Source organism: Garra rufa, chromosome 21, assembly GCF_049309525.1.
Source record: "Garra rufa chromosome 21, GarRuf1.0, whole genome shotgun sequence".
NCBI classification, from domain to species: domain Eukaryota; kingdom Metazoa; phylum Chordata; class Actinopteri; order Cypriniformes; family Cyprinidae; genus Garra; species Garra rufa.
The window spans coordinates 24,006,424-24,027,001 of NC_133381.1; the positions used below are offsets into that span (position 1 = coordinate 24,006,424).

The 20,578-nt window shown below is 40.7% G+C and overlaps 1 protein-coding gene across 4 annotated transcripts in view; it reads right to left on the reverse strand.

Annotated features, from left to right (window-relative positions):
- Window positions 1-20,578, reverse strand: part of qkia (QKI, KH domain containing, RNA binding a) — a 94,668-nt gene that overhangs the window by 24,794 nt on the left and 49,296 nt on the right. For all 4 annotated transcript variants that reach the window (XM_073827400.1, XM_073827398.1, XM_073827399.1 and 1 more), the window contains exons 3-4: window positions 19,908-20,024; window positions 10,694-10,837 (exon numbers count right to left, since the gene is read on the reverse strand). In XM_073827400.1, the coding sequence (XP_073683501.1) occupies window positions 10,694-10,837; window positions 19,908-20,024 (261 nt within the window). The remainder of the gene's footprint in view (window positions 1-10,693; window positions 10,838-19,907; window positions 20,025-20,578) is intronic.

Genomic DNA, 20,578 nt, shown 5'->3' on the forward strand with positions numbered 1-20,578 from the left:
GTTATGCCAGGAAAATCACTTTAAAGCTGAAAATGAAAAGACAAATCCCATTGCACTGTGTGAAGTGGTTCACTTCGCACATCGCCGCTTGAATTTGTGCCTTTAAAATGGCAGGTGCTCAGGTGAAAATAGGCACACAGTAAATCCCAGTCTATTCTGGGTCCGCTCTTTCCATTCTGTTCAGTGAGTCTGACGAACTGCCAGTCCAACGGAGCGTTTGAAGCTGCTGCCAGCAAAGGCCGGATTAGCATATAGACCCCAAGAGAAGCCTTTTCCTGTTGCCGTTCAGGTGGTCAGTAAGCCTGAGGTGCAAACCATGGCTCCAATCAAGAAGACCACGGAAAGTAAAAGAGGACAGCTGCTTTAGGGGAGAAGATAGTGAGGGAGAGCATACTATAACGCAGGACAAGACACAGAAGGATAACAGTCTCCACCTCATGGGCCTCTAGTAGTAAAACTGGCAGAACTGCCAGGACCAGCTACCATATCGACACCATCAGATGTTGGAAAAACAAAAGTTTGCCAATGCTTCAAGGAAAAACTCTAATACGAGCCAACTAATCTTCTAAAACACAACATTATGTTTTAAGTATGTCTAGTACAGTATCAAGTCCCCTGACCCTTTGTTCTGTTTGTTCCAATACTTATGCAAGTAGCAGCAACAAGCGCTGATGTCTCTCCGGCTATCTGCGAGCCACATCACTGAGGCAGTGCACGGGGCTTTTACAAGCTCACGGCTGAGGATGTTCCCATTACCCATGATCCTGCGCTCTAGACCCTGCAGCTGGGGCTTGAGTCTGATCGGATGCGACACATGCTCTGAAAACAGGGACACGAGAGCACTCTCGGACGGGTTGCGCTGACCTGCGGGGCAACTTGCACGCATTTCAGGAGGTTGTCGTCACAGGTGGTTGCATTCACTGCGATTTTTCCATGTCTTTTGTCCTCCAAGATCTCCAATGATCTCAGACAATGAAACTCGAGCTGCATTGAAGCAGTCCAGTACAATACGGTTAGATCACAGCCACTCCAAGGATAAATGCAGCTGCATGGTTTAACGGGAAACCTTGGGTAAGTGTATAGCTTAATATAACATAAATGATGTCTCTTACTGAAATATGTAGTAGAAATCCCACAAAAGATTTACATTATTTTAAAACTCAACAGTTTTATACATATTTCTGGAATATGGGGGGGGGGGGGGGGCGCCATTATTTTGATTACGTGGAACGGTTGCACTTGGTGAGCTACTGGCACTGAGCTACGCTATTTTTACCGCAACACAACTCAGAAAATAAAACGTGTAAGCACCCAAATATCGAGAAGAATCCATGCTGAGGAACTCAGGACTAAAATGGAGATAACAAAGACGCATATTTGTCCATAGGCCTCTACCCATTCGTGTCTCCTCTTCTTATTGCTAGGAAAGCAGTGAAGACGAACATCGTTTCTCTTGTTGACTGAAAATTACAACCAAAAGCCACACAATATGGCATTCATATCTGTATTCTTTCAACACTGAAATATTTTTCAAAATAGACACACGCATTTGGAATGACATGTAAATGGGAGCAGAATTTTCATTTTTAGGTTAACTATCCTTTAAATTAAGATGTGCTCAATAAAACAGAGCAAAAAGTGATAATGAATTCATTTGAAACACAGAACGATTTGTAATTGGATAGGCATTCTCACCACACATGCCGAAAAACAACAGCAAGCAGCCAGATGGCATTTGGTTCTGGTTTGTCACATGGGCCTGATAGGAGGTGAGAGCGATTATGCATGTTCAAGAAAAGGTGTTTATTGATCACGATGAGTTGGCCGTCCAGAACAGTCCTAGTTTCAGGCAGCATTCCACAAGACACGCGGCCCGCGAGCTGACGGTGAGAATTTGGCTGACGAGGACGTTACGCCCCACAGACCACGACGCCTGTCGTATATTATACGCCATCTGTCTCTCTCTCGCACGCCTTTCCTCTGAGCCTAAGAGTGAGTGAGAGGTCTATAACCAGGTGTATGGTGTGAAATTAACTGCGTTCCTGAATTGGGAAAAGATTACAAATGCAAAGCACCCATGACAACTCAGAGAGGCTTGAAACCTCTCCAGATTGGGGACTCATTGTGTTCGGTAGAGGCGCTGAATGTGATGGTTATTGGAGTACACGGGATAAAAGATGTGCCAAGAGAGACCGTGTGAGAGAGTGGGGGTGTGTGTGTGTGAGAAAGGAAGAGACAAGAGAAGGGAACAGGGCTTCAGGCTACAGTGCAAACACTGCTAACCCAGTCACTTTGTTACAGGCAAGGACGAGCCCATTCACGGAGAGATGCTGGAAGCGTTGTGTGAGCGAAGCTCCCCATTTCTCTTCTTCTCTTTCACCTCCCTCCCCCTTCCTTTGTGGCCTTTTAAGATATTGGAAGCATCATGGAGGACATGGGGAGCAGCAAGTTGGTTCTCTAGTCGATTTCTGCCTACAAGCGCAAGCCGAGTTGAAACGAAACGCAGGAAAAAGGAAAGCAATAAGAAAGGAAGGAATAAAGGAAAGGGCCAGACTGCTGGGCTACAGCTACTATACGCACCCACGTAAAGCTCCAAAGCCACTGAGCTCTGGAGGCAAAACTGTTACTACAGATATGCCACAATCTAGCAGGAAGTGCCTCCCTGACAAAAACCCAACACAAAGAGAGACTGAAATGCTACATGTTCCTTATTGCCAGGGGCATCCACAAAAGAAACTATTAGCAGTGCAGTACTGAATTTAAATAAGGTATTCGTCCACCGTTATGATTTAAAAAAACCTTTGCTCGCTCCTGTCGACGGCCGACCCAGCGCGCTGACACTAAAATAACCCAGAAAAATATTTTGACACGCCACTTTAATTAGCTGAGGTAAAGGGAATGGACACATAGTGGCCTAGATTCTTAATGAGATGTCATAGGTGTGAGCTTCTATTTCCCATCATTCCCCAGTGCACCGATGCCAACTGGGAGCAGACATGCTGAAGTACGGTTCTGTGGATACATAACGTGCCATTTGCAGTGAGGGGGTATTTAGGGTGAACATCTAGCATTTTCCCAGAAGGCCTTTCACTGGGCCTATGAGAATGTTGTGACTGCAGGATTAACACTGACCTCACATACCAACGCAGCTACTGTCAATCATTAGAAATGACTTACTGCTGTCTGTTAGATGGATTCTCTCTCACGCAGGGGAAATGAGGAATGTCACCTTGTAGCACAGAATCTCTCTTGGCAATTGTGACACACTGCATCTTCTAAACATCTAAATCCACAACACCCGTCACAGGCGTCAGCTCTCTTGGGTTTAGCACCCCTAATGAGAAAACCAATTTGTCAGGTTTTTAACACATTTGAGAGTCTAATTACTTCGCAGGAAGGAATCATACTGTTTTATTCTCTCTGATCATCTCAAACGGCCGGGTGTATAAACCATTAAATTAAATTAACAGGGATCTGATATGTAGACGTGTCTCTGGACTACAACACATCTCTGTTTGCAGCGTCGGAGCTTGTCACTGAATCTGCTGGAGATTAGAACTGCCTCGTAAGCACAGATGCTATAATCCTTGCAGCTTTCTGTCTTCAACAAACTGGTAAAAGCAGCAAATTCAGCCTGCAAATTCAGAGACAAATGAGACCCTGGACCACAAAACTAGCCATAAGGGAAACTTTTCTGAAATACAGATTTACACATCATCTAAAAGCTGAATAAATGGTGGTTTGTTAGGATTGGACAATATTTGGCAGAGATACAACTACTAGAAAATCTGGAATCTGAGGGTGCAAAAAAAAAAAAAAAAAAAAACTAAATATTGAGAAAATCGCTTTTAAAGTTGTCCAAATGAAGTTCTTAGCAATGCATATTACTAATCAAAAATTAAGTTCTGATACGTCTACGGAAGGAAATGTACAAAATATCTTCATGGAACATGATCTTTAATATCCTAATGATATTTGGCATTAAAGAAAAATCGATAATATTGACCCATACAGTGTATTTTTGGCTATTGCTACAAATATACCCGTGCTACTTATGACTGGTTCTGTGGTCCAGAAAATGATTACAGGACAAATTGGCATATGTGGAATGGTTGACACTGCCTAATCTTGTTGGTTTACAAGTGCATTGAAAGTACACACATGGCTTGATCTACTTAAATTCAATAATAGAGACAAGATCGCTGATTAATTCTGAACCAATACCATTTTCAATCACTGGTGGATTTAGCAAAAACAAGGAGTCTGCATGTTCTAACAGTAATTATTTTTAGCACTTCATAACACACAGACTTAAGCCACATTTAATACATGACCACAACAGCCAGGGATGCGTGTTCTATATTAAAATAGACTGTAAACGATCTTAAGGAAACTTTGAATAATTAGGGGCGTTCACATTCACATTGGACGTGATCTTGTGTTCAGAAATAGCTGGACAGAGCACAAGAGAATGGAGCTATTTTAAACTTGACAATCTTAAACTCAATGCTCATGGAGCAAGAACTTACAAAACACACATAAATGTGATTTTAAAGAACTTATTTGAGAACGTTTCACCTCACAAACTACAATTAGTGTTTTATCAGTGTCCATAATCCACACCTGCATTTGTCTCCACCTTCCTCCGTGTCTGTTTAGCAGTAGGGTGCTAGCGTCACAGCTTACAGAGAGCGATTTGTTCCACACTTCTCGAAACATAATCAATTTTAACTGTCATCTCAGAAAGATTCATCACCCCTCGTGTGCCTCCTGCTCCTACTGAGTGAACCGCTTGACTTCTAAAGTTAGATAATTTGCTGAGTTGTAAATGTACAAAACAGATAAAAATATTTGAAGGTGGGCTGCCTGTGATGCGAAGCTCTAAATCTGAATTTCAAGCTCAAACTCCAAAAAGATATGTATTTGTTTTATAGGTGACAGCTTTAAACGTCACAGTGTGTGTCAGCACTTTCATGAACAAAGACAGGGTGTCCCTTCCAGTGAAGTGGTACACAGGGGTGTGAGAGAGGCTGTTTGTCCAGTATCTTGTGCTCATGCCGGGACAGTTTTACTCTTAGATGTTTAAGTATGAAAAACCCCAAAGGAATTTGTCATTCCATCCCAATCTGCTTTTGAAGTGTCATAATAACTTAAATATACAAGTGAATGCTATAAATCAATTTACACAAAATATTCATAAAATGATTAATGAAGCACAATTACAATTCTTACCAATAATCAATAAGTTACATCATTATTAAAAATGATTTATAAATGTAAAATTTTAGAAAGGCTGTGCATGCTGCTATAAGTAAAAAGATGAGTAAGACCTGAGCAGAAGAACCGTGGGAAGCGATCCGCATGTAAAAGTGAGGCTCGATTCATATCTTTTTCCTTCCATTACGTTCCTGCCTTAATCCTCTCGCTCGCTACTACCTTCATTACCAGCCCACCTTCAACGCAAATCTCTCTCTCAATGTCTCTCCCTTCCTCTGTCTCTCGATGGGAGTTGAAAAGTTCACAGGGCCTTTGAGCCGAATCTCTCAATCACCCCCTTCTAACCCTGGCCTCTGAGGCTGTGTGTGTGCGCCGTTCATGCACTCTCTCTCCGAGTCTGACGATCATTCAAATGCTGTGTGTGGAACTGATTCCTTGAGCAAGGCTGAAAATTTCAATTTGGTCTCTGCGAGCGGGAACCGTTCGGCTGTGGCAACTCTTCAGGGCCCGAGCCAGGATTACAGATTCATGCGGTAATGTGCTAGCTGCCTCTCAAGGTAGGTAAAAATCAATATCGCAGATGTTTATAAAACAGAGAGCCTCTCTCGGAGAGCTCCGAAACGCTACTGCCCCCCTTTTCTCTGCCCTAACCAATCAAATCCCTTCCACGATGACAAAATGAAGAGAGCCGAGGGGAAACAGACTGTGACCTCGTCTGTTTTATGATGTATTTAATAAGACAATTTCATGCCTCTAAATGAGCCAAAGATATCCTTCATTAAGACTGCACGGGCTGAGATGGACGGTTTGTCATTTAATCCAGTTTAGCTTGGCATGATAAAGGGCATTAGAGTCAATCTGCCACACACAAAACCAGCTGGAAAACCATGTTTAAGAGGAGCTTTATCTGTACAGCAAAACTTGGATGGATATATCAGTCAAAATTTGAATTCTGTTATCATTTACCCACCTCTTACACCATGATCATATGGATGTTAATACTGCAAATCATAGCACCACAAACGTCTTTTATATTAACACAAAATGATTCAGACTTCTCTAAGGGTGTATTCACACTTTTAATGTGGTTCGTTTGGTTCATTTGGTCCAGACCAAAAAGGAAAATGATACATTTGGTCCTGATCCGCTTAGCGTTCACACTGGCATTTTTGACAGCGAACCTAAAGATACCGAACCTAAAGGCGTTATGATGCGTTCACAACCTGATCAGTCAGGTTGAGTGACGTATATAACGTGATGGAACTCACCGAACACTCCAAACTTTGTCGAGTTCATATTTCAATCGAATCGCACCAGAATTAGTTTGAAAGTGAACCGAGACCCATCTTTTTAGCGGTGCAGACCAGGGTTCAGATGGCAGCATTCACACTTACTCAAATGAACTGCATTAACAGAGCAATCGCACCAGAGTTTGAATTAATCAAACCAAACAGTGTAAAAGAATATGCTTTTAAAGTAAGTCAAATGTTTGGAACTACAATGAGGTCTATTGTGCATTTAAAGTCACCATGAAATTAAAATTGGAAGTTTTTTTTTATTATGAATATGTTAGCCTTAAGATTAGCTGCAAGCTAGTGTGCTCCAAAATAATGGAACAATTCGCATTTACAAGATAAGCATTCACAACTTAGTCTCTAACTTCTGCCAACATGAATCAACGATTTTGATGTCGTCACCCTGCACTTCAGCTTCTCATCAAACTTTCTGTCCAATCAAATGCTCTCTAGAATCCGACATGTCCTGTAGGCTTGGGCGGTATTACGGTAATATGGTATACCGCGGGATCTAAAAATAGCAACGGTATCAGTTTCAATACCGTTATACCGTCATAAAACAATGCACTTATATAGAAGACAAGGATTAAATATATAAAAATATAATTTATTTAATGCCTAAAAATGCATAGTGATGCGCGGATGGTGGTTTTATCCGCGGGTCGGGTGGGTCGGGTAATAAAAAAAATGCATTCTTATTATTTGCGGTTGGATGAGATAAATCAATAATGATGCTAATATTAACTACATTTTCTAAAACATGAACGTGTTTTATGTACTTTTTTCATCAGGCAGACGATTTCATTTGTGTGTAGTTTTTGGTGACAGAAACGGTGACATTCCCTACAAAGTTTGAAGGGAGTTATGCCTGTGCTAATGCTATTGAGCTCGGTAATGCAGTGGTCGGCTTTGCGCTTACCCACTTCTCTGATGCGCATCATTCGGTAGTGTCCTGCATTATCCAAAATCACGACAGTCCACCGCATGAATAGCGAATTCAATCGCATGTTAATAAATTGAAATATTCCCTAAAAACACCCAGTAAAGACAGCAATGTGGTCAGGGCCGCGGCGGCTTCTTTTGAAATAGCCTATATTTGACAATATGTGCCTAATGCGCCCGCTGTGTCCACAGATGTTGCCTGTCAGGCTAGGCACGCAGTGGTATAATAATAATTATTATTGATTATTTGAATCAGTAGATTATAACGAAAACAATACCTTAAAACTGAAAAGCAGATTTTTACCATCAGACATTTCTTAAACTGGTGAACCCCTGTAAACTTCAGTCCAAGCATGCATTCAAATATTAAGATCAGAGCGGCTCTAATACAGAGAAAACCCGACCGATTTCGTCAGAGATTGCGGAGAGTTGCATCCAGATGTCAGTTAACGTTATTCTTTTCTGCGTGGATTTGGCTTAAAATCATGAGTGATAAACGTATATAAGTGTGCAGCGATGTGCAGATCAGCTAAATCAATCTGCTGTTAAAAATGAACCAACCGTTTCATCATGCAAAACTAAGAATTACAATAGGCTGAGTGTAATATGACGATCGGGTGCGGTTATCTAAATCAGAGAAAAATATAGGTGCGGGTGGATAATTTATTTGAAGCTGCGGATTGAGCCCGTTCGCGCATCTCTGCGTGGTTGTCATCACGTGACAGCGTGGAGGAGAAAGAGAGAGATGGGGAGTCGCGCACCAAGTGACCGGGCGCGCGTTTCCCAAAAGCAACGTCAACTATGGTCGCAAGTTCCGTCGTTTACCAACATAGTTCAACGCTTCGGTGTTTCCCGACAACAGGTCAATAAAACATTCACAAACCACGTCACAATCTATATCTTCCATTTAAACTAAATATAAATGCATTTTAATCTATGTATTTTTGTGCGTCCTCTATAAGCACCGTTTATGAGTAGTGCGTGTGCACAAATGCCTGAGGGAACCCCGGTGTATGACGTAAGAGGGAACCCGTGATGAATCAAACATCAAATAAAGCGTAATGACAGGGGGAAAAGAAAATGAGTCATTAGGTGCCATGTTCAATATAGCTGCATTTTTGAGATCTCTAATCAGTTAAATAGCCGAAGTTATGACTCGGTTACGTCATTAACAACGGCCCTACATTGTTGAACTAATGTGGTTCAAACGACGGAGATGCAACTATGTTTGGGAAACACTCATGAGCTAGTTCGTTTCCACAACAATGCATCATACTATGGAGGTTAACCAGCGAGTTATGTCGTTCTACGGGAAACGCACCCCAGGATGTTTGTTAATTTTATTCTGTTTGACTGTTGTATTTGCACTTTTTTTTTATAAACTGCTATTTGTTGTTAATTAAAGTTGTTAACATTGTTGTAGTGTTTGGTATTCAGTTTCTGAATGGTTTAGGCACAAGCCGACAGTTTGGTGACGCTGTCTGAGCCTTACGTCATAATTTTTTTTATTATTCACGGTAATACCGGATACCGGGGTAAAATAGGGAGGAGGTTTGACGGTATCAAAATTTGGATACCGCCCAAGCCTAATGTCCTGCCCCTACACTATAAATAGATGCTGAAGCTGTGGCTGAAATTGGTCAACTTGTCCACAGAATTTGTATTTTCTTTACAGTAAATGGCACGTAGTGGACTATATAGGGGATAGGGAACGATTCAGACAGTGTAAATATGCATTCCGTTGGGAATGAAGTCTAGTTTCGAGTTGTGTCTGGTCCGGAGACACGAGACTACAGAGCAGATCATATGCATGAGTCAGTCAGCGCAGACCACAAAAAAATGTTTCGGACACATTTGAATTCTACACAAAATGCTATTTTATATATAGATAATGCAATATGGATGAGATTGTGCCTGTCATACGCTGTCAAACGCGGCTTTACCCAGCTCAACGGCTCTAGCCCAAACTGTGATATAAACAAACACTACTGACTATTTAAAAAAAAAAAAAAAAAAAAAGAGGTGAAACTGCTGGATATGTCCTGCCACGTCTTGTTTCAGTTGAAATTACATCAAAACATAAATAACGCTGTGTGTTTTAAAGCATTTCAGTGGACCTTCAAGTAAATTAAAATATTAGACAAATATGTACAGTATGTTACAGCTACACTACAAAAACAACCTGTTTTGGGAAAGATTTCAGTTTTGTATAAAAGACCAAGAGTGTTGTGTAACTCTGAATGAAACACATGAGTAGAGCAAACACAGGCCTCCTGAGAGCCTGATCATGGTTTGTGTGTATGTGTTTATGGCAAAGGAGGATATACACGGTGAGGATGACTTTGATCTCCGGGGTGCATAAGGTCGGAGTGAAAATTTGGAGAGAGCATGTAGCCATTTACTCATCTCCCACCCACACACACTGTGGAATGACTCACACGCACACTCGGCCGGCCGTGTATGTTTGTTTTCTTTGACTAGCGTGTGTGTGTGAAGGGTTTAAGGCCTCCCTGCTTAAACGGAACAAAAGAGATATGAGCATAAAAGAGGGGGAAAAAATCCCCAAACAAGAGGCGAAATGTGGGGTTTCTGGCCTAGAGAGAGATGGGAAAAAAAAAAAACCTGCACAAAGAAACAGGAGAAAGCAAGTGCCTGAGAGCAGTCAGAGAACGCCAAGGACTCCGTGTCCCGCTCTGAAATGAAGCGAGAGGCACATGGCTGGGCGGAACGGCTGCTTTTGGCCAGGTTTCAGCGGGTCGAAGCCTTTCCACCATGTCGCCTGATAGGGAACAGGCTCTTGCAGCTGTCCAGCCATTCTGTTCACTGCAGGCAAAACAGCCTGGAGCCAGAGACCCTGACTTAAGCGTCCTCACCCCCTGCGGCAACCGACGGAGGAGCGCAGAATAGAAAGGTGGAATGGGGCGGAAATATGTGGGAAGCAGGTTGCAGTGCGCCATTTGTTCTCTGTTGGGAGCTTGAGATAAAAATATCAAGTTTAGCAGAAGACTGAAGCCAGGGGTCAGGGGTGGGATTAAAATCCGGCCCATATGCACAAAGGCGTCACACCTAGAACAGGAAGCAGCGTAAAGCATTTTGCTAAATCCAACACTGCTGCCTTACATCAAAGCACAAGCCTCGGGCAGGTCTGCGGAGATCTCAGAGGTCAAAACATTTGTAACAAATCACTTTCCGCTAGCACAACTACGTTCGGTAAGTATAAACGCGTGTTTGCTACTTACTGCAGGCACCAGTAGCTTCTTGACTTCTTCGACAGCTCTTCTCATCTTGATCTCGGCACGTGTCTGTGTGTCCTCCACTGTGATCAGCACGTGCAGGTCTTCATTTAGGTGCTCCCAGTTTGGCTTTCCTCTGTTCTGCTCCTCCTGAGAAATGGAGACAACAAAAAAGAGAGGGAGAGAGAACGTTAGTAGTGGTGACAGGATTTTTTACAGGACATCAAACTTTGAGTCAGTGTGAGAGAGTATGACATTTTCTTGCCATAGATGACAGCTGGCACACTGATGCAGCCTCACAGTCAGTTAAAGACGGCTGTTCTTCAAACAGCAGCTACTACCCCAGAGCACATTAACACACGTTGGGAATCAGAGTTAAATATTTACCACATCATTTACAATTAGTCAGTTAGCTGTTGCAGGCAGGAAAATTGTCGTAAAATGACTTTTGGAACTTATTTTAGGTATAGTCAGTATAGCAAAAAAAAAAGTTATTAAAACCTCAACATACCAGCCTATTGCAGACTTTATTTGTTCAGTATAGACAAATTTGGAGTAGACGTCACTAGTAGCTGTTTGTGCATTGTGGCGGCAGAAACACAAAAGTGGAGGGAAATGAGTAAAATCCATGGAATAAGTGAAAAAATATTATTGTTGTGCTTTTGGATGTCAGAATCAGAAATGCAAATAATTTTTATAGAATACTGTTGTCAAAAATGCCATTTGAAGCTAAACGCAGACGTTTAAAAGATGGACTGCGGATGAAAGCATACATTTTAAAGCATACATTTAGATCTACATAATATTTACATATGTAGTTCATAGGGGACATTAGTGTATTATCCCTACAGTTACAGCATTAAATACTACTTAAACTTTTAACATTTTGCATAACATTTACCTATTTTATCTCAATTTCTCTAACAAAAAGTAGTATATAAACTCATCATTCTGAGATGAGGAGAAAGAAGAGAATGACAGGTTGATTTTTCTTATCAGAATTGTGAGATATAATCTTGGACTTGGAATAAAGTCAGAATTTTAAATATAAACTTATTTAAATTTTTTTTACTCTTTTATTCCATGGCTTCCATAGACTGCTACTTGAAAACGTCATTTTTCGCCACCAGATAGGCTCCGCGCACACAAAAAAAAAATCACTTTGTAAACCCCGAAACTGGTCTATAGGTCCAATGAAGTATAACGCACTGATGCAAATGAAGGCCAAAAATATCTTAATTTTAAGCAAAAGTGGAAAAGCATTTAAGCTCTTTAAGTGCAATTCTCGTAGCGAACATTTAAAATGGCCTGCAGTTGGTGTGCATGACTGTTTGATTGGCTTGGGTTAACTGCGGCCTCAAAAGAAAGCCATTATGCTACAGTAAAGCCATCTGAACAGTCGGAGGTGCTAAACTGAATAAAGAAAGCACTTCACACTCTTGAGGGTGGGTCTTTTTCATATCCAACAATTACCCACCACCCAAGCTTTCAACACCTTTCAAGAGCCTGACAGTTCATCTCAGCTCAGAGTAGAAGCAGCACTACAAACCTGATGGATGAAAGGTAAAAAAAGAAAAGAATATTCACCTGCCACCCATTGTGCCAAAAAATACATTAAAAAAGATTTAATAATCAGAGTGTAGAGGTGTGGGAAATTAAAAACCTATATAAGAAATAAAGACTAAGAATCTGCTCAAAAACGATGTGCCCTCTTCAGATCATTTGTAAGGTTAACTGGGTACTATGGGAAGCTCTTGTGCAAATGTCTTTATCCCAAGCATTTCTACAATAACACAGCACAATAGCAAATATATACCTCCACCCTCCACCCTTCAAGTTCTAGACTGCACAATTAATGCTAAAAGCATTATCCACTTCCAATCCCACACCTTTTATGCCTGAAACCATCAGTAAAACAAAGACTGGAGGCCAAGGTAAAGTAGTTTAAAGACCACTTGACCGGCCCTAGCTGCCTCTTGTTCACATTGATTACTAGTATAATGTCGGCATCTGTCCCTCCCCCCATGTTTCCCATGATGCTTTCAGATCATTGCTCAGTCAGACACCTCAATTAGCATGCCTGCTTCACAAACGAGCACAGAGTGGTGGATCTCAGCGGGGAGGAGAAGGGTCCACCTGACATGCTTACTAATACACCGAATGAGACCCAGTCGAGTGCCTATGACACCGCTTTCCACGGCACTGCCATGGATACTGTTACTATGGCGATGATCACACATACACAAGCGTACAATACACCTCAATGGGTCCGTAAGGGCTGTCTCAATATTTTCATGACACTGTTATTGCAGCCAAAAGAATTTTAAAATAACGATATTGCGATACCCACAGAAATTTGGAAAAATTAAATTAAATCAGTCAAATTCATCTGTTTTAAGTCAGGTAGCAACCAGTTCTAAGGTGCAACACTGCCACCTACTATGGCTGTCAATAACAATTATTTTGGTAATCGAGTAATAGGTTGATTATTCTGACGATTAATCGAGTAATCTGATAATTGTAATTATTTTTTGTAAATAGACCTAAGCAAACAATAGCCTTTAAAATGACTTCAAATACATATAATAGCAATGAGGTTAGGGCTGTCACTAATGATTACTTTGGTAATCGAGTAATCGGTTGATTATTCGGATGATTAATCGAGTCATCGGATAATTGTAATTAAATTTTTGTGATAATAAAAGTAGACCCAAGTGATCAATAGCCTTTAAAATGACTTAATATATATACACAATAGCAAAGAGGCAATAATAATAATAATAATAATAATAATAATAGGTTCAAATAAAGGTATTATAAACAATAGAGATAATGTACATTACACATTATAACAAATGCCTGCAAAGGGCGCCAACAGCCTGGCGATTGTTTCTAAACTGAACTGTACAATCTATTCCTTGTTTAACATTGACCAAACAACATTTAATTCAGATGACCACTTAATCTTTAATCTTAATTACTTCAAGATATTACAGTGGCTATAGCTTTTCTTAAATATGTGGACATCAAAACGTGTAAACTCAAAGTAAGGGTTTAAACTTTTATTTTGAAGTCCCGATGAACAGTTAGCATATTTGTTACAATAAACCCAAACTCAGCAATATGCAGAGATGCTCCACAAATGTAAATGATAACAGTTTCTGTGGAGCAGCATTTACAGTGCACAGAGCCACAGAGAAGCATGTACAAAACCTATAAACATGTAAATCAATAAAGTTCATATATTAAACCTGCATCGCATATAGTCATTTAATTGAATCGTAGCATTTGTGAATCCACAATAGCATTATGCTGATGATTTTTAAATGGGTTTAATATATCATGCAGTCTTGCAAAACAGTCTAATAAATGCATTTCATAGATTTTTGTCCCGTTACTCAACATGGGCTTAATGCAATCGAAGATTTTTTTTTTTAAACTGAGGACTTGAATTGAATGTTACTCAAATTACTATGCTGTAATGTCACAAACATACTTCAAATTCAACTGTCCACTAAATAATCAGAAGCTCTCTGACTAAATTGATTAATTCCATTGTGCACCCACATTTCTCTCTGAATGATTACTTTTAGAGATGACAATGGTTGTCTTTATGAATGGAAACACAGGAACAGACACCCGGATTTAGATCTGCCAAATGGACCAATTATTTGTACACGTTAAAAATAGATATTCTATATAATGATCCTGACCAATCATGGCTTGCAACTGTACAAAGTACTCTTAAAAGCTAAAGCTACTGCATTACTTTCAAGGTGAACACATGCGGTGCCATCCATGTATGGAGAGAGACCTTCAGCTCAGAGTAGGGCAAAGGCACGGACTGTAAACACCCACCCACCCGCCCCTGCCCATCAAGGAGCAAGGTCATTATGTCCTCTGAGAGGGGGTGAGGGGCGGGCAGGAAGAGCCCCCCGAAAGCCTCTGAAGAGGGCAAAGATTCTGTTTACCGACATACGAAACCAGCTGCGAGGCGACACGCATGTGACGGGAGACACATGTGAAGACGGACCCATAAAAGTACAAGAATGAATCCGAAAGCAGTCCGCCAGGAAATGTGCGAGGGTTTGTGGACCTTTGGCATGTGCATATGGACTGAAGTGTTGCTCTTGACTGCATGTGCACCAAAAGCAACAGAGCATAATAAACCATGCAAAGTTTTCACCTTGCAAAGGCACTGCTTCGATTCCACTGGCAGACGTCCTGGCTGGAAATAATCCCAGCACCCTATAAATACTGTTCATATCAACCAGAGCAGACTGAACTCAAGCTACAGTCTTAAACAGCTGTCCCGGGTGGAGTAGTTTACAAGCACCTGTTCAACAGGAGTGGAAAATTGACTGGGGGAAACTACCCTCAAACTACCAACATGGGCAGGAAAGTAATTTGAGGAGGTTCTTCTGAATGAACATGAAGATGATTCTAACATTGTTCATGTTTATATTCTTAGCACATGCTTTTTGCAAAACAACTAGATTAGTACAAGATATTGCTAAGAAATTGATCTTTCAACAATGCCAGATTTCTGCAATCATTTGGTACTCATCATTCCTACCTCCACCAATCAACATCCAAGAGTTAGGACCAAGTCCCTGCCCTATCATTTTTTCTTTTATGTCACAATGTGGAAAAAAAGCTTGTCGCTTCTGTTACATAGGGACTTCAAGGAACTTGTTTCCTATTATAAAGGTGTGCTGTGATACAGGTGTAAGGGAAAAAAGCAAGGGAACTCAATTTAACCAAGAACAAAGACTAGAAAATAAAAAGAGAGGAGGGACCGAAGGGGGAAAAAAAAGGCTTCAGAGAGCCTACTGTGTGGCTCTGGAGAGGTTCTGTGATGCTCCGGTGAGGGTGGCCGTCTGTTACATTTGATCTGAGCTGTGGTTTCTGAGAGCCCTCAATTTGAACAGTGTTTGATCAGAGGACGAGGCTACACAGTGGGACAGGTTATTATCCCGAGTTTGTCTGTCCTGTCCTCTCCCATTACATCGGCCTGAGCTCGGCTTCAGTACGCACACACAACGAGCGCGAGGACGTAGTCTCTTGAGGCTGTGTGAACTGGTGTATACGCAGCTCTTGAGAGGGTAAATGGGGTTAAACCACCTTTGGGGAGCTGTTAAATAAAACGTCTGTCTGATTTAAGGCTAACGAAGCATTTTCTCCTGAGACTTCAGGTGATCCATGCCTTTACCTTTTAGAGTAAACATTAAACACACCACTAACAAACAACTTAAAGCACCTCGTCGCATCCTCACAAATGACCTATAAGCAAACATTCAGTGATGAGAAAGACTTCCACTCCACTTCTTTGAATGGAAGTCACTTTTTCTTTCCTCTATTTTTCTACGTCTCCATCGCTCTTTCGGTCCCCAGAGGCAGCAGCAAACTGAATTATTGAGAGCACAAAAACGGCTTGGCTAATGGACGCTAAATAAACAACCCCCTCAGCCCAGACTTGACTCTGCTTGAAACTCTCTTCAGTCTCTTTAGACGGGTCTAACTATGTGTACAATTGTCAATTTCACTGTGCATATCACTCTCTCTGCAGACTCAGTCTCACGTTCACTACCGAAACATTAAAACTTGAAAACAACAGGACAATGGCCGAAAAATGGCAACGTTAGGCCATCTGTTGTCTATCGTGAAGGCCCAAGAGTATTTTTCTCTTTACAATTATCATGTTTATTCTTTAAAAAAAAAAAAAAACAGAAAACAGTCTGTTCGAACTCTCCGCTCTCTAATAGAGCACGGTCGCTGAATTAAATTACTCTGGATATTAAAGACGTAATGAAAAGGAAGTAGCGGCAGATCTTTTCTTTGGTATTATGATGTACGTCCAAGTTAAACAGGTTAACGAAAAAGAAAAAAAGTAAGATGGGGACATGGTTTTATCGATGTTGATATGTGACCCTGGACCACAAAACCAGTCATAAGGGTTTTTTTTTTTTTTTTTTTTTTAATTGAGAGTTACACACATCTGAAAGCTGAATAAATAAGCGTTCCATTGGTGTATGTTAGGATGAGAACATTTTTCAAAATGTTTTGGGTAAAAAATAATAATAATTCTTAGCAATGCATCTTACTAATTAAATTAAGTTTTGATTTATTTATGGTAGGAAATTTACAAAATATCTTCATGGAATATGATCTTTACTTAATATCCTAATGATTTTTGGCATAAAATAAAAACATTTTGACCCATACAATGTATTTTTGGCTATTGCTACAAATATACTCGTGCTACTTAAGACTGGTTTTGTGGTCCAGGGTCACATATATGATAGTTGATTGGATGGAGGCAGAACTAGATGCAAACTTGCAGTCAGTTTTAAAAAAGGAGAGGGGTTTAGGCAGATAAAATGATCAGAGAAGTCCAAGTCGAGCATAGAAAGACATTTTGAAATTCGACTACTAATAACAATATAAATATGCACTAAGGATTATTGAGCTGCTGGGTTCAAGAAGATTAATCATGTTGTCAACTGATTTGCTGAAATCAAAACATACACAATAATAGGAGAGTGCAAGCCAATAAGATTGCCATTTGGGCATCAGTTCCACCCACTACCGGAGAAACCGGTACTTCTTAAAAGCCAAAGAATTCCAAATTAACTCAGGCTGTTTACACTAGTGCATTTTTGTTTTAAAACGCATAACTTTTGCTATGGTTACGCCTTTTATTTACACTAAACTGAGACTTTCAAAAATGCTGTAGACACCGTTTTAGTTCGAAAACTCAACCAAAATGGACACGTAAAACGATAGCGTGGCTGCCCACATTCGCTGTGCATATCCTTGATGTAACCGTTAAATTGCAAAGTAAAAAAAAGCAATGACTAAATTATTAAAACATCCTTGATGACGTATGCAGCACTTTCACTACTTTAAAATGTTTTTCTTAAAGGAACACTCCACTTTTTTTTTGGAAATAGGCTCATTCTCCAACTCCCCCCGAGTTAGTAAGTTGAGTTTTACCGTTTTGAAATGCATTCAGCCGTTCTCCTGTTCTGGAGATATCACTTTTAGCATAGCTTAGCATAGATAATTGAATCCTATTAGACCAATAGCATCACGTTCAAAAATGACCAACGAGTTTCGATATTTGTCCTATTTAAAACTTGACTCTTCTGCAGTTATATCGTGTACTAAGACCGGTGGAAATGCAAAGCTTCAATTTTCTAGGCTGATAAGATTAGGAACTACACTCCCATTCCGGCGTAATAGTCAAGGAAGTTTGCTGCCGTAATAAGGCTGAAGCAGGAGCAGTAATACCACGCAGCACATGTGCAAATGCTAAACTAGCTGGGAACTCATTTCTGATAATACTCTGCCTGCTTCGGCCATATTACGGCAGCAAACTTCCTTGACTATTACGCCGGAATGGAAGTGTAGTTCCTAATCTTATCAGCCTAGAAACTCGCAGCTTTGCATTTCCACCGGTCTTAGTACACGATATAACTACAGAAGAGTCAAGTTTTAAATACAACAAATATGGAAACTCGGTCATTTTTGAACGCGATGCTATTGGTCTAATAGGATTCAATGATCTATGCTAAGCTATGCTAAAAGTGATATCGCCAGAACAGGAAAACGGCTGAATGGATTTCAAAACGGTAAAAATCAACTTATTAACTCGGGGGGAGTTGGAGAATGAGCCCATTTCCAAAAAAAGTGGAGTGTTCCTTTAAAACTAAGAGTATAAACTAGGAGTAAAAAAAGACTATGCTCCACAATGTTGGATTGTGGACAGTAACATCACTGGAAAATAATGTGCTCCCAAATGTAGTGACAGTCAGTTTTGTCAGCTTTTGGCTTCCCTGGCAATCAGTGGAAACACGAGATTCACAGGTACCCCAGCCAAGAATAAGCAACATTTCAGTGGAAAGGGAGTATGACAGAATCAGTCAGGAGACTATTCTAAGAAACTCTGTTAGGGAAGCAGGAAAGCTCATTCTCTGCGATGTGCAGTATTCTAGCAAGCTTTAGATTAGTCATTCAGACAAGAGTGTGTGTTTTGCATTCAGCAGGGCAATAGAAGACATAACCACTACAGAAATGCTATATAAAGAAGAGAGACGAGAGAGAACTTCTTTCTAGGATTAATCAATTTTTGCATCAAGCCCCTGAGTTCACACATATGGCTTCTCTAGAGGGAAGCACAGCTGGGGCCCAGGTGGGTGTGTGTGTGTGTGTGTGGTAATGCTAATGCACAGTGATGGGGATTTCCTGATAAAACAGCTCCGCTGGGACACAGACAGAGATACGGAGAGAAAGACAAAGACTATACAGAAACAAATAACGCTGATTCCCAGCAAAAAGGTCTCTGTGGGTTGTTCAACAATTTAGAATTAAATCAGCACAGTTGCTTACTACAAAATCAGCCATTTTTTCTGATTTCTCACCATGTAGTGCTGAGCAGCTACACGTACAAATGTCATTTCACCCGACCCTCGAGAAAGTCTCTGCTTGAGCTGACGGGGCAGTACTGTTATGTCTCCGTGCTACATAACTCCCACCTGAAGCCATAATTTCCCATCATTCAGGGTTTAGCTCTTCCTCTGCTGATCACACAGTGGGTCTCTTCTGAGACTGTTAGGAAAGATCTGGGTCCTACTTTCTAGTATGTCTACCATGTGCTTTTGTTCTCTCTGACACCCACACCACCACAGCCAGGCCTGAAATAGAACTGGGCCTCAGCCTCAGCCCTGCAAGCACACCGTGAACGTGCAAGAGATAGGAAAAGACACTGGAGAGAATAAATGAGTGAACTGGCTCATTAGGGACAAACTGGATCCAAATGGCAAACGTCAGCAGAACACTGTCTGTGAAGAAGGAAGAGAGGTTGAGAAAGCTCCAAATTGTGGCTAAGTGGTCACATTTGTCCATGCTGGTTCGACATGTCCTGCTGGTGCAACAATTTTGTCACAAGTTGTGCTGGTGGCCCACTTTTTTTGTAATTTAAAATGGCACAACCAAACTGAACTGCACAGCATGAACAAATCATCTGTCCACATGGACTGCAGATCAGGACAACATCCATGGTCCTGCTGTTGGAACCAGTTTTAAATGGACCTTGTAAAAATCAGGTGTTAGTTAACATTTTATAGATTTTTTTTTTTTTTTCTTTTTTTTTTTTTAGTAATGGTAAACAAACATCTGTATGCCATCTGAAAATCAGATTTATCTACACGTGTCTCACCTTCTTTCTGTCTCTCATGGAGCTCCTTCCTCTCACCATGATCTTGCAGCCAGTCTCTGCCTCCAGTTGCTTTGCCGTGAGTCCACGAGGGCCAAGAATTCTCCCGACAAAATTATACTGGAAAAACAAAAGGAAAAGAGAGAGAGATTAGAATGCATTCAGAAACTCAGGCAATCTTACATAGAAATCAGGATGTTGTGTATACATAAACAGTGCTGCTAAAGTCACTTAGAATAAATGAGTCACTATTTACTGTTGTTTCAAAAATATATCACTTTAATTGGAACATAAAAGGAGTCAATTACTTTAACAGTTCCATACAATGAAATTAAATTGAGAGAGTCATTCTGCATAACATCTCCTTTTGTGAAAAGGAAGAACGGTGACAATTTGGTAACTATTCCGTTACGCTGCATTTGCTGAGGGAATATTTTGGCTCTAGAGCAGTCCTGGTCCTACACACATACACAGATAGTAAAATAGTCTAAGGATGTGTTCACACTTGTCAAGTTTGGTTCGATTAAAATGAACTGTGCAATGTGTTAGTGCTGTTTACTTAGTAAGTGAGAATGCTGCCATTCAAACCCTGGTATGCACCAACTTATCGGTCCGAAACTGCTAAAAAGATGGGTCTTGGTCCACTTCCAAACAAACTCTAGTATGGTTTGAAT